Below are 12269 nucleotides of genomic sequence, written 5' to 3'. Positions count from 1 at the left end.
GGTATTGTTAAAACCTCCAACCAAACTGACCAATATCACATTTTTTTTCTGTGTAAAATAGGATTACATGGCTCTGTGCATTGTTAACAATAAAAAAAAATAAAATAAAATTCTCTCAGGGCAATAAACTTCATTAAAATTCATTGGAAATTTAACTAATTCTGCTCATTTAACTTTTTATTAAAGGTCAAATTCATACGCTATATCCATTTTAATTTCCGTTAATAAAAAAGCTTATTTAAGCTCATTTATAGTTTTATCATCTGTCCTATCAAGTTTGATCCCTCATGGACAGCAGTTTCTAATCAGTGTGGCTTCTGCTGTCCCACTAGCATTGTTTTATTTTTGATCAGAGAGAAGACCATGTGACCCCCTGAGACGTATACATAAAACGATACTGCCTTCCCTGTGTAACTTTCTTCAACTGTAACCCTCATGCAGTGCATGCTTGGAATTCTATGCTAATAAGATGACAATGTTTCTGAATAACATAATTTGATGCGTGAAATAAACAACTAGTGAGACATTTTGACATTAGCTTCATGAGAATAAATCCTCACTTAGTAAATGTTCTTTTTGAGGTCCTGGAGACCCTGGACTGGACTGGACTGGTCCTGGACGGCAACGTGTGTGTTCAACTGCCTCTCGCTCCCACAAACATTGTGGCCATTTACGCATATACCTCTGATTTTGTCTCCTCCCCTGTTCTGCAGGGAGAACACATCATTTTACTGTGTAGTATTAATAAACAGATGCATACTTTTTGGTAATAATGTAGCAAAATTACATTGTAGTACATAATTACTGGTGCAATATATACACGTGTTCTTGCCGACAATAGCATTACTTTTAATAATTTTACTTATTTTAGATTATATGCTGTAGGCTGTGGTTGTCTGTTTTGCTGAGGTTGAGGTTGCTAACCCAGTGACAAGAAGGTTGTCTATGCTGTTCTATTCCCCTCCCCTGCATTTAACCATAACTCTTTCAAAGTGTAACACGAGTTTCAAATGTCATACATCGAACGCAGGGAGAGTTGAATGAGTCATCACTCACCATCACCACATTTGAACCTGATGTATCCACACAGGGCAGCGACTGTGCTGGCTTCGTGGCCTTGAGGAAATCCTCAGTTCACACATCTGTTGTGATGGCATATCCACATGTTCTGGAGATGGGCTTGCAGTGCCTGTGCTCTCCCTTTGACATGTCTTGGTACAGTGGTTGGGTTAGGCAGAACATCTTTTATATCATATTTGGCATTTTTAACAACGCGTTGAACAGTGTCGGCAAAAGCTTTTCCCGGCAATGAAGTCAAACAGCCGAATGTCTACAGCAAAGTGCGTCACATTTCCGAAGAGTATCTTGTATCTTGAGCAGGTACGTCGCCTCAGCCCAGAGGTGCCAGATTGTGCCCATTGTGGTTCAGTACTTTTGCACATTTGTCATAACTTACAAAGTCCAGTTCTTTTCCATCTTTGTCAGTAACAGCTCAGGAAGTTGTCAAAATGTCAGACTTGCTTGGCTCTGCCTTTGTATTGTAAGGACCTGCTTTGATCTTGATTGGTTAGCAGCTGCTAAATCCCGGGACCTGATGTTTGTGTTTTTTGCCACCCTCGCCCACCAAATTCAGCATAAGCTTATATTTACAAAGAACCAATGAGGCTGATGAGGTCACACATTAAATATTTTGTCCTTATTCTGTTTTCAAGTGAGTGTATGTTGGAAAGGATGAGTGTTTTTTTGGTATCAGGATGTATAGACATAATGTCACTTTGTAGAATAACATACTGTACATCTATTTGTCTGTGAATTACTTTTTGGCAAACAAAGCACAAATAAAAACTGTCTGCAAACCTGGAAGCCCAGTTTGAGGTAATGCACTGAGTTACCACTTCAGTACTTTTCGGCTGTACATGTTGTTTAATGAGGTCAGATGAGAGGAAAATCTATGTTTGAATGAAGGAAAATTGTTGACAACACAGCTGTGGAGTAATGGAGAAATCCACCATATCTTAACATTGAAAAACGAGTTTAATACCTGTTTTTCTACACGTTTCGCAGGCATTGGCTCCCCACATTAGATGAGGCACCTTGTGTGCTCCCACTATCTTTGAGATCACAAAGATGTTATCTTTTGTGAAGGTGTGTGTCCTGGTTCTGGACATGGACAATGCCAGCATGAAGTAACAGCACTAAAGGAAGCATTTTTGCCTTCACTGTGCTTGAAAGCACCTATAATCATCTGAAAGGGCCACCAAGGTTCTTTGAATTTTTTTGAATCTGCTTTTCTTTCAACCAGTTTTCGTTTTACACAAGGATTAGAAGAGGAGAAAGCCAGACAGATTTTGCTTGAGCTTCTTGGTTACCAGAGTTTGCATATTCTGCTTGTATTAGTCGGAATTATGTCCGTGACTAACGAGAGTGGCTGCGTGAAGCACCAGCACGTGTTCAAGCTCTCCAATCCTCAAGCTGACACTTTACCAAGAGCATCATTGTATACCATCATCAGCACCTTAATGCCACTTGGCCCACAAGAGTGGAGAGCTCTGGATACACAAATCCCAGTGTATAAAGGGCAGCTATATATGATGTGTCTGAGCTTGGAGAGGCTCTTACTGAGCACTCAATAGGCCAAACTCTCCTTGGCCCAGTTACAAGCTGTTCTCTGACCAGCCAGATAATTGTGAAAAGCAATGAGGGCAGGTTTCCTCGGGTTCAGACAAAGATAGATTCAGGAAATGAAAGTTTCTGATAGCCTCGGCGTCAAGCTGTCGAGTGTGTGTATGGACATGCGTGCATCCTCCCACTTGCATGTGCAGGAGGAGGCGTGTTGAAATAATAAAGTCAACCTTAGATGGAGGATTCTGTTAGAAAGCAGCCTCCTCTCACACATCTCGCACATCCTTACTTCATGGCTGCAAACAGACTCTGCTCTGCTCGTGGCACCCGCCTGAGCAGTGTAATCAGATCAGGTAGAGCCACGTAATGCCTGAAATGCCAGTGAGGGATTGGCACGCGTGTGGCCGCTAAATGAAATCAATGAGATAATCGATAAGTGGGGGCTGGAAGAAGAGGATTACTTAGAGCTGGAGGAAACACTCGGTAGGCCATTCACTCATCTTGATTAAAGGCCCTGCTCGGTGGTTTGACGTAGGCCAGCGCACACTGGGTTGACATCAGATCTGGGTCAATTATGAGCTGAGATCCTTTTAATTACTCTGGATATTTGCTGCACAGTCTGTCTGGCAGACATGGGAGAATGAGTAAGGTTTGACATACTTAAACTGCTTGTGTTTTGATTTATGTGCCCACGTCTGAGCTCCTATCGCCGCTTCAGAAGTATGCAACTTGTACTGGAGGCTTTTCATACACTGCCGCTTTGTCAGAGCCAGGCTGTGTTCTAAACCTCCACCCTGCTCCAGCTCTAGTTTTGTTGTTATAAAACCAAATACACAACCATACAGGGGTGATTAATAAGTCCCGTTGATTGCATTGAAAGAGTACATTGACCAAGGCTGCAGGCAAAAACCCACCCAGCACAAACACATTTTTACCCTCTGAAGATTTCACTTTTGATGTAATTATATTGGAGTCATGTTTTTAGGATATGTTTGTATTTTGAAAGGTGTATTAACAAGCACAAAGATTGCACAAGCTAATGCCTGCTTGTCACGCCACTGTGTTTCCTTCCATGTAAAACACCTGCACTCCAGTGCATTCAAGCTAATACCAAAGTCAATCACTGGCCCTGACTCCAAGCACAGCATTAAAGAATGGGGGGTATTCCAAAACTATTGTGGCTCACAAAAAAACTAATAAAGCCCAACCACTGAGACTTTGCAGTCGATGGGCTAATAATAATATCTGGGAGTAACACCAAGAAATCCGTGGGGATAATGCCAGATAATCACTGCTACACAACCCCATGGACTAAAACCAGCAGCGAGGGGTTGCAGTGGCTGCAGAGTTTGGAAGTGCCGGACCACTGGCAACTCTTCAGTGCAACACATGGGACTTTCATCAAAGCTGACATCAAAGGCTGATACTCAAGCTTAGAATCTTTGGGGGATTTTTACAAAAGCTAAAACAAGAGCAGACACACTGAATCTGACCAGTGGGAGTGACATAAAAGCTAGCCGCTGATGCTCGAGCGTAGATTAAAGGGGCAGGCTGGTGTTTCCGTTTTTGGATTGATTTTCCCATCATCATGCTGTTGTGTAACTCTGCACGAATCCGAGACAGCGATGAGTGAGATGACAAAATCCGCGGAATGACAGATCATTTCCAGCGTGATTGTTTTTTTCCTGACGTGCCATGCAAATGCTACAATCTTGTGGCCAGTTATCAGTGATACTCGCTAAAAAGAATAAGTAATCTTTTCCCAGCAACATCGAATGCAACATAATAGACAATGAAGATGGGCCTGAGATAGCACAAAAACAAGAGATAGTGTTAGTAGTGGGTGTGCAGGCTGTAATGGGAATCCCAGCTGATGAGTAACCAGCTAAAACCAGCCACAGGTACCCTTTCAGTAACCCTGAAGCAAAGAAAGCACAGCCTCCAAATAGAGAACACAGACACAAACTATTTTTCATGCCCTCAGGATTAAGTGGCCCCGACTTAAACCAAAGCGAGACCATTGAGACCCACACCAAGGCTGTAAGAGTATGAGGTGCGCAGATGATGTTATCCCTGCTGGAAGTGTTGCATCAACTGCCAGCTCCTCGGGGGGACTATCACACGAACTACGGCAGGCCTGCTGGGCCACAGCAGTGTTGGAGTGCTGTGTGCCCAGCGTGTAAAAGAGGCTTCTCCACTCCGCTGTTTCCAACAGCTATTATCCATTGCATTAATGAATGGGCCCTACTGTTATATACTGAATCACACAGGACTACGGCACTGGAACACCTGAGAGAAAACAGCCTCTAATGGATTCACACAGTGTAATGTTTTGAAGATTTATCATGAAATGGAAAGTATACTGCTCTGCTGTGCAAGTCATGACATTTGCATTTTTCTATTAAATGTAATAGGAATCCACATGTTTCTACAATGGAAAACAGCAGTGGGATTAAACCCCATAGCGTGATGCTATTGCTATGATACTCTGTTCATTTAACATTCACAAGATTTCTGTATTTTGCCTTCTTATACACCAGTCAGAATAAATGTGAACTGTTTCAGAGGCTCACGCGTCTGCCATCTTGGATTTTTAGGTAATTATACCCCAGAAAGGAAATAATACATTTATATTCAAAACTGTAGTGTAGCGATAATGCAGCTAGCACTGCAGCAAGAGTGTAAATGTGTCATTTTCTCTCCAGGGTACAAAGGAACTAACATCGAAGAATCACGATATAATCACCTAAAGATAATAAAATATGAATATTTGGTACAATGCAAAGCAGCACTATACTGTGCATGAATGAAATGACATCTATTTAACCTTTTTTGACATTTTTTCCATATTGAACACTGAAGACATAAGGCAGTGTGCTTCACTAACTTTTTGTAGCCACCCAGGATGAAAGGTGTGCAAAATGAAGTCCAACTGTCACATGTCTCAATGCACCAACAACTCAGTCAATGAAAGTTCCTAAAAGCAAACATAGTTTTTTACTCAACCTCAACCACACTTTATTTAACAAAATAGAAGCAGGTCAAATATCGCAAAGCATATAAATGTAACTTTGAAACACAGCGTTTGAAAATTATGACAAATCATCAGTGGGCTGTGGCACAGTAATACTCCACAGAAGAGACACATAGTTAACCCAATCAGGCCCCGCCCCCCTCCCTCTCCCCCCGTTGTGATTGGACAGAAAAGCGGGGAACGGGAGTTGAGGGGGAAGCAAGGTGTCCGGACAAAATGCAGGAAGGGGATGATGATGATGACGACGACGATGATGATGATGATGACGGTGATGTTGGTGGTAGTGATAGGTATTTGTCACAGATCTGCTGAGATGTTAGTCCCCAAGGTCAAGCTGCGCGGTTACATATTTGGGAAGGGGGAGAGGGAGAGGTTGACAGAAGGGGAAGTATGCACACACATGCAAGCGGTCACGCAACTGCTGTCGCTCTCTCTCATTTGCCCTCACACAAACACTAAGGGGATGGCGCGCGCACACACACACACACACACACACACGGAGGCCCCACACACACAAAACAGGGCAAGGGGCAGGCAGGCAAAGAAAGCAAAGGGGGAAGTGATTCAGCACCATGGACAGCGCTAGTCTGTATACTGGGGGGAGACACTGCAGGCCTATGAGTGGGGTTAAGAGGGGGGAGGGTGATGGGGAGTTAGGGGGTGTAAGCCCATCTCACATCAACACTGTACACTCTCATCATGGCCATGGCATCTTAGGTCGATTTTTGCCGAATTATGCTGAATTCTTGTCTAAATGAGGCATCTTTGAGTGGGTTTCTTAAGGAAAATCAATTGGCAACGTCAAAAAATGTCATCAGCACTGGAATTTTACATCATAATTAAAAAAAAAAAATCAAAAGAAAATACAAATTGCACATTCCTTGCATCTGTTTCAGACCCAGACACTGCAGAGAAGTTACAGAATGGAGAAATTTTGGAATACTGGAAGTATGCCCGTAATGTTTTAATGCTTTTTCATTGTTTTTTTTTTTTTCTTTCTTCCCAAATCCACGTTGAGTTAAAGCAGTATAGGCTAAGCAGCAGACCCGACAGCTAAGCTCTGCAAAGCAGGTGTCCGGTCATGGCGCTGTATCCATGAGCCCACAGACACCATGCGACCCCCCCGAGAAGAGTATTTCAAGTTCAAAATGCTTAATTGAAAAAGGCATCTTGCATTATCAAATCATCTGTGTGTGTGTGTGTGTGTGTGTGTGTGTGCGCGCGCCTTGTCTTTCCTCCCAGCCAGTGAAGGAGACACCTCCCTCCATCTCTATGGCCGCATCATGCTGAGTTCTTTCCATTGCATGGCCTCATTTGTTAGAAAGCAAGAATCACACCCCCCCCTCCCCCAAATAAAACAGCCTATTTCAAGCACATTTTGTAGTAAATACAGTGAGTTTCAGTTCTCTTATTTGGACAAGATTAGATGGCTTTACAAAAGCTCACAATATGATGAAAGTGAATCATAGCCATAAGCTTTTTTTGTGGAGGAATACTTTTTTCTGACATTAAAAAAAGCATTCTAATCTATATCAGTCTACCTGCGCTGTTTACATAGATCGAATTATACCTACAGAGCTCAATTGAAAACACTTCTTTGCTCAGTTGTTGAAAAAATATGATGGTATAAACCCCCCATTTAAATGACTTGTTTTTTTTTTTTTTTCTTCCTCTCACCCAAAGCAGGCTATATTCATTGACACACAAAACCACGGAACTGTTATTTTAGCTACATTAACTTTGCAGCATAAGCATCTGAGTGACGTTAATTGGTCATGCTCATCTGCATGTCTGAATATCTGAAAGTCAACAATAATTGGCACACCATAAAATAACACAGTTTACATTCATAAAGGAGATGATGACTGCGCAGACATGGATTTAATCTGCACCATCTAGTACGGTATAAATAACCCCAATATTTATCGACAATCAAATGATAACAAACAGAAAATAACATGCACTGACAGCTTCACTTCCATCACTCCTCTCCGATAGTCATCATTATTGTTTTTTTTTTTCTTTTCTCCAAACAAGTTTAAAACAACAAATACAAATCCTAACTGCAGGTTCACAAAAAATAGAGAAATGGCACTTTGTAATAGTCATATATAATTCTTAATATCTATATATTGTCGTCATATTGATATAACATGAAAGGGTCGAGTTTGCTTCTTTGTTGGTTATGGTGGTTATGGTTCCTCGCCGTCGTGTGTGTGTTGAAACCATGCGAAATATCATCATGCAGATTATGATACATCGGTCCGAGTATTTACATTTACATTCATGCGTTCGTGCACCATTCCCCGGGTCCTCGCTTTTTACTCTCTCTCTCCCTCTCTGTCTCACACACACACAGACACACACACGCGCCCTCTCTCTCCCCCTCTCGCTCCTTTTTTTTCTCCCTCTTTTCTGTCTCGCACAGATCCGTAGTCCGATTGCGGCAAATAGCAGAACTGGGAGGAGGAGGGAGGGAGGGGGTTTCAGCCAGGGGTGCTTGGCATATACATATATTACAGAGTGGGGCCTGTGCAGCAGCAGACTGACTGACTTACTTGGTTCAACTGGAGGAAACAAGACATAAACAAGTCTGTGTTCGCCCGTGACGAACAAAAGCGGATGATTCGTGTCGTTTTTTAAAGTCATCTGTGTGCGTCAGTCTGTCTGTGTGGCTGTTTGTAATCCAGTCTGGTGTGGCCTTATTGTACCAGAGTCCCCTTACGCATCATTTGTCGTGGAGAGGTGCGTGCTGCAGTCGAAGCCCCGGTGCGCGCCCCCGTCTGCGTTATAAGGCCCGCTGTGCCAGTAAGACGAGTCACACACTGTCTGTAAGGAATTGATCTCCGAGGCCGAGGAGTTGCCGTCCCTCCGCTTTGATCGCTTTCGATTCCGCAAAATAAACACGAGCATTCCCACGACAGTGAAAGCGGACGTGACAAACACCAACAGCAACCCGGGGACGAGCACCGAGATGGAGACCCTGTTCGGCTCCAAGTAAGAGTTCGAGCGCGTCCCCGAGTCTAGGGTGAAAGTGCTGTTTTTGGACAGGGAGGTGGGGGAGACTTTGTCGTAGAGTTTGCGGCACATGAGGTCGTTCCGGACGTAGCGGAAATCGCGCTTCCAAAACTCTTCGGGGGACTCGCACTTGAGGTCGCTCACGATCACGTCGGCCCCGAGTTTCTCCGTCCACTGCTTGAAGGGCACGATGTTGCACGAGCAATCCCACGGGTTCCCGTGCAAATCGATCTGAATGATTGAGTTGAGCTGGTCCAACACGCCAGCCACGGGGAGATAGGGGAAATAATTGTTATGCAGGCTAATTTTGGATAAAGAAATCCCAAGGAAAGCATCCACGGGTAAAGATTTCAGCAAGTTGTTATTGAGGAACAGAACCCTCAGGTTTGGCATGGGGCTGAATGCACCTGCCACTATCACCTGGATGTCGTTGTATTCCAAACTGAGATATTCCAGATTCACAAGGCCCACAAACATCTCTGCCAGCAGCGTATCCAGATAGTTCTTATCCATATACAGCCACCTCAGCTCGCTCTGGTTTTGGAAAGTGCTGTTGTCAATCACCTTGATGTTGTTCCCACCCAGATCAAGCAGGTTGAGGCTGGAGTAGCCAAGCAGCTGGTTCTTTTTCACTGCGTGTATGTTGTTATCTCTCATGTTCAACTCGTGAGCGCCCAGGGGCTTAGGTTTGAGGTTGGATAAGCTCTCGATCTTTTTGCCCTCGCAGTTGACCCCCAGCCCTTGTCTGGAGCCGACCAGCTTGCAGTTGCACGGCTGGGGGCACGTCATGTTGTGTAGCTGCTCCCTGTCCCCGTTCACACCTGTCAGCACCGGAGTGGGCTTAGTTTTCAGCTGCCAGTTCTCACGAGATTTGGAGCGGCTCTTGGCTCCGTGGCCGCCAGGCGTCGGGGGCCCACTGGCGTCTCCGCTGGGCTTGTAAGGCGTGGGACGCGGGGCGTGGGCCGCGGTCTCCGAGATCTCCTCCTGGGTGGGAGGGGCGACCAGGCTGGTGTCCACGCCGCCGCTCAGTGAAGGGCACAGATCCGCTTCTGACGTCTCGTTTAAGTCGCTCCCTTGCAGCCTGGTGGGAGCCTCGCATATCACCCTCCCAATAAGCGCGTTATGCGGTATGTTCTCCAGCCATTCCTTAAGAGAAACCAGGTCGCAGTTACAGTCCCACGGGTTGTCCTCCAACAAAACCTCCGCAATGCCCGGTATTTGCTCAAGGATCCCCTCATAAGGCAACGTTTTGATTCGGTTTCCCCGCAGGTCGAGATGCGTAATGGGCACATGTTGAAACACGTTTATAGGTAGCGCGCTGATGAGGTTGTCGTTAAGTATTAACACTTCAAGTTTATTTAGGTCCCTGAAAACGGCGGGGTCAATATCCCTCAATAGATTAAAATCAGCTTGGAGATATTCCAAGTCGTCTAACCCCAGAAATGTACTCTTCCTGAATGATCGTATCTTATTGTTATTGATGTGCAGCCTTTTCACCAGCTGCAACCCCAGAAAGGCGCCGGGGACAATGTCGTGCAAACCATTGTTTTCCAAATGCAGGCTCACAGCATTGTAAAAGTTGGCGAACTCGTTGGGAAATAGCCTAGAGAGAGAATTCCCGTGCAACAGCAAGTGGTAAAACTGCGAGCTCGGGCCAGTCAAATGCTGCAGAGTGGTGAAGCTCCTTTTTTCGCAGTCTATGTGCAGATCTCCCTCGATCTCGTTGCAAGAGCATATCTGCTCCTTACAAACGTCCCTTGTAACATTTCCACTGGCAACACAAAGAGCCGCATTCAGCAGAACAATCCAAAGCAGCATTTTTCAACGTGAACAATTCATTCCCGGCTTCAAGACATACGAGCTGTGAATTCAGTCTACATCAATGAGAAGGAAAAAAAAAAAAAAAAAAAAGCAAGACGGATAGACAATTAAGGGAGAAGATAAGGCAGTCTTTTATAACAGATCCATGCTGCATCTAACCTGCACTTGTGTCCAGACTTCCAGTTTGAAAACGACCACATAAACGTCTCTTTCACATCGACTGAATCCTCTCAGCCTCCGCGTGTTTGGGATAAAAAATCAAAACCAACGAGCGACAGGAGAGTCCAACACATCTTTCGGCTTTCCCCCCCTCTCCTCTCAGTTCATTTAAGACTGACCTTGGCAGCAAAAAAAATGTAACAAATCCGTGCCTCTCTCTCTCTCCCCCGGTCGCGCTGCGTGTTGCGGCGTCGGGAGCTGTCCCCTCTCCCCTGGTGCTGAATTCACACCCCGCGCTGGAGCTTCAGAGGCGATCCCACCGCTGCAAAACACCCGCATCCCCCCTCACATCCTTCGGCGTCTTGCCTCGCTCGTCCGACCCCCCTCCCCACCCCCCAACCCTCCTCTCCTCTTTCGTGGCGATTCGGGAATCACAAAAGGAAGAACGCGGAGACGGTGTTCATCCTAGCGCGGTGCTCTAAGAATAATCTGACACCCTCTGCTGAGCTGTAATGGCAAAAATCCGTCGACTGACTGAGGGAATGCTGAGAGGAGAGAGCAGGGGGAGGAAAAAAGATCAATCCACATACAGGGGCGAGATTTTACTCTTTGAATCACACTTTATAGCTTGCGATTTGTAGGTTATTTCCCTCCAGAGGCGCAAAAAGAGGTTTCAGCCAACAGACCAGGCTCCCACTGTCAATTCGTCTTTTCACTCTTAAAGCTTGCGGCTCCATAATAAAAGTGTCCAAGTCGGCATCGTCGAAAACACTGGTGAGATTTCAGATTTGGTTCGTGATACCTCAGTTCAGTGCGTTAAATTGCCCCCCTCGTTTTCTTAAAGGATGAACGGCGTTAGTTTGGCGCATCTCTCTCCGTGTGTGCGCTGCGAGCCTCCGCTGTCACAGCCTTGACTTTCGCCCCTTGCTTTGAAAACACTGTTGAATGCGGTAAAAACAATAATCCGCTACAGGCATGCCTCAGTCCAGCAAAAAACAGTTGACTATACAACAAACGATGCGTCAGTGTGGCACCCTATATGCGCATGTGTGCGTGACGTTTTATTTATTTTTTTTATTATTATTTTTTTCCTCCCAAAATGAAATCCTTTGCAAAAATAGATCTACAACTGTATGGGAAAAAATGGAAGTGGTTTGGACATATTCTCATCCCCTATCGATTTTTTGTTATATTCCATTGTTTGAGAGTATTACATCAGCTGAAGGAAGGGGGTGCACAGGAGTGTTAAGGTAGTTATCTCTCCCCCTCACCCCCCCACCCCCCCTCCCCCACCCCCACCCCCTCCTCCATCTGCAGTGCTCAGTTGGAATTAAGAGCAGGGCAGAAAATGGGATGCTAAGTTAAATATCCTCTCTCTCTCTGCCATCATTTTTTTTTTTTTTTTTCAGTTTTTTTTTTTTGCAGGGAGGAAACAAAGTGCAATAACAGACCAATCTAGGCGAGTCAGGAGATTCCAGCAAGGCATCAGTGGTGTTCGCAATAAGCAAAACATCATTAGGACCACCTACATATGGCTGTAAAGCATTCCCATTATGGTTCATTGACTGCTTATGATTCCTCCCTACCCACACACCTGCCTGCCTGTCTATCTGTC

General features: G+C 44.9%; 2 protein-coding genes across 2 annotated transcripts in view; one reads left to right on the top strand and one right to left on the bottom strand.

The window, feature by feature from the left end:
- The window catches only part of LOC143315666 (uncharacterized), a 353798-nt gene that overhangs the window by 175641 nt on the left and 165888 nt on the right, over positions 1–12269 (top strand). The gene's annotated exons all lie outside the window — the stretch shown is intronic.
- On the bottom strand, positions 5613–11681 carry slitrk1 (SLIT and NTRK like family member 1). Its single transcript, XM_076723226.1, has one exon. It carries the CDS (start codon positions 10490–10492, stop codon positions 8378–8380), a length of 2115 nt encoding a protein of 704 aa, XP_076579341.1. The 5' UTR covers positions 10493–11681; the 3' UTR covers positions 5613–8377.

This window comes from Chaetodon auriga, chromosome 23, assembly GCF_051107435.1.
Source record: "Chaetodon auriga isolate fChaAug3 chromosome 23, fChaAug3.hap1, whole genome shotgun sequence".
NCBI lineage: Eukaryota > Metazoa > Chordata > Actinopteri > Chaetodontiformes > Chaetodontidae > Chaetodon > Chaetodon auriga.
This window is presented reverse-complemented; position numbering and strand designations above follow the sequence as displayed.

Bases quoted from the DNA above. Each gene is read 5' to 3' on its own strand.
- slitrk1 (XM_076723226.1), bottom strand. From the start codon at position 10,492: ATGCTGCTTTGGATTGTTCTGCTGAATGCGGCTCTTTGTGTTGCCAGT.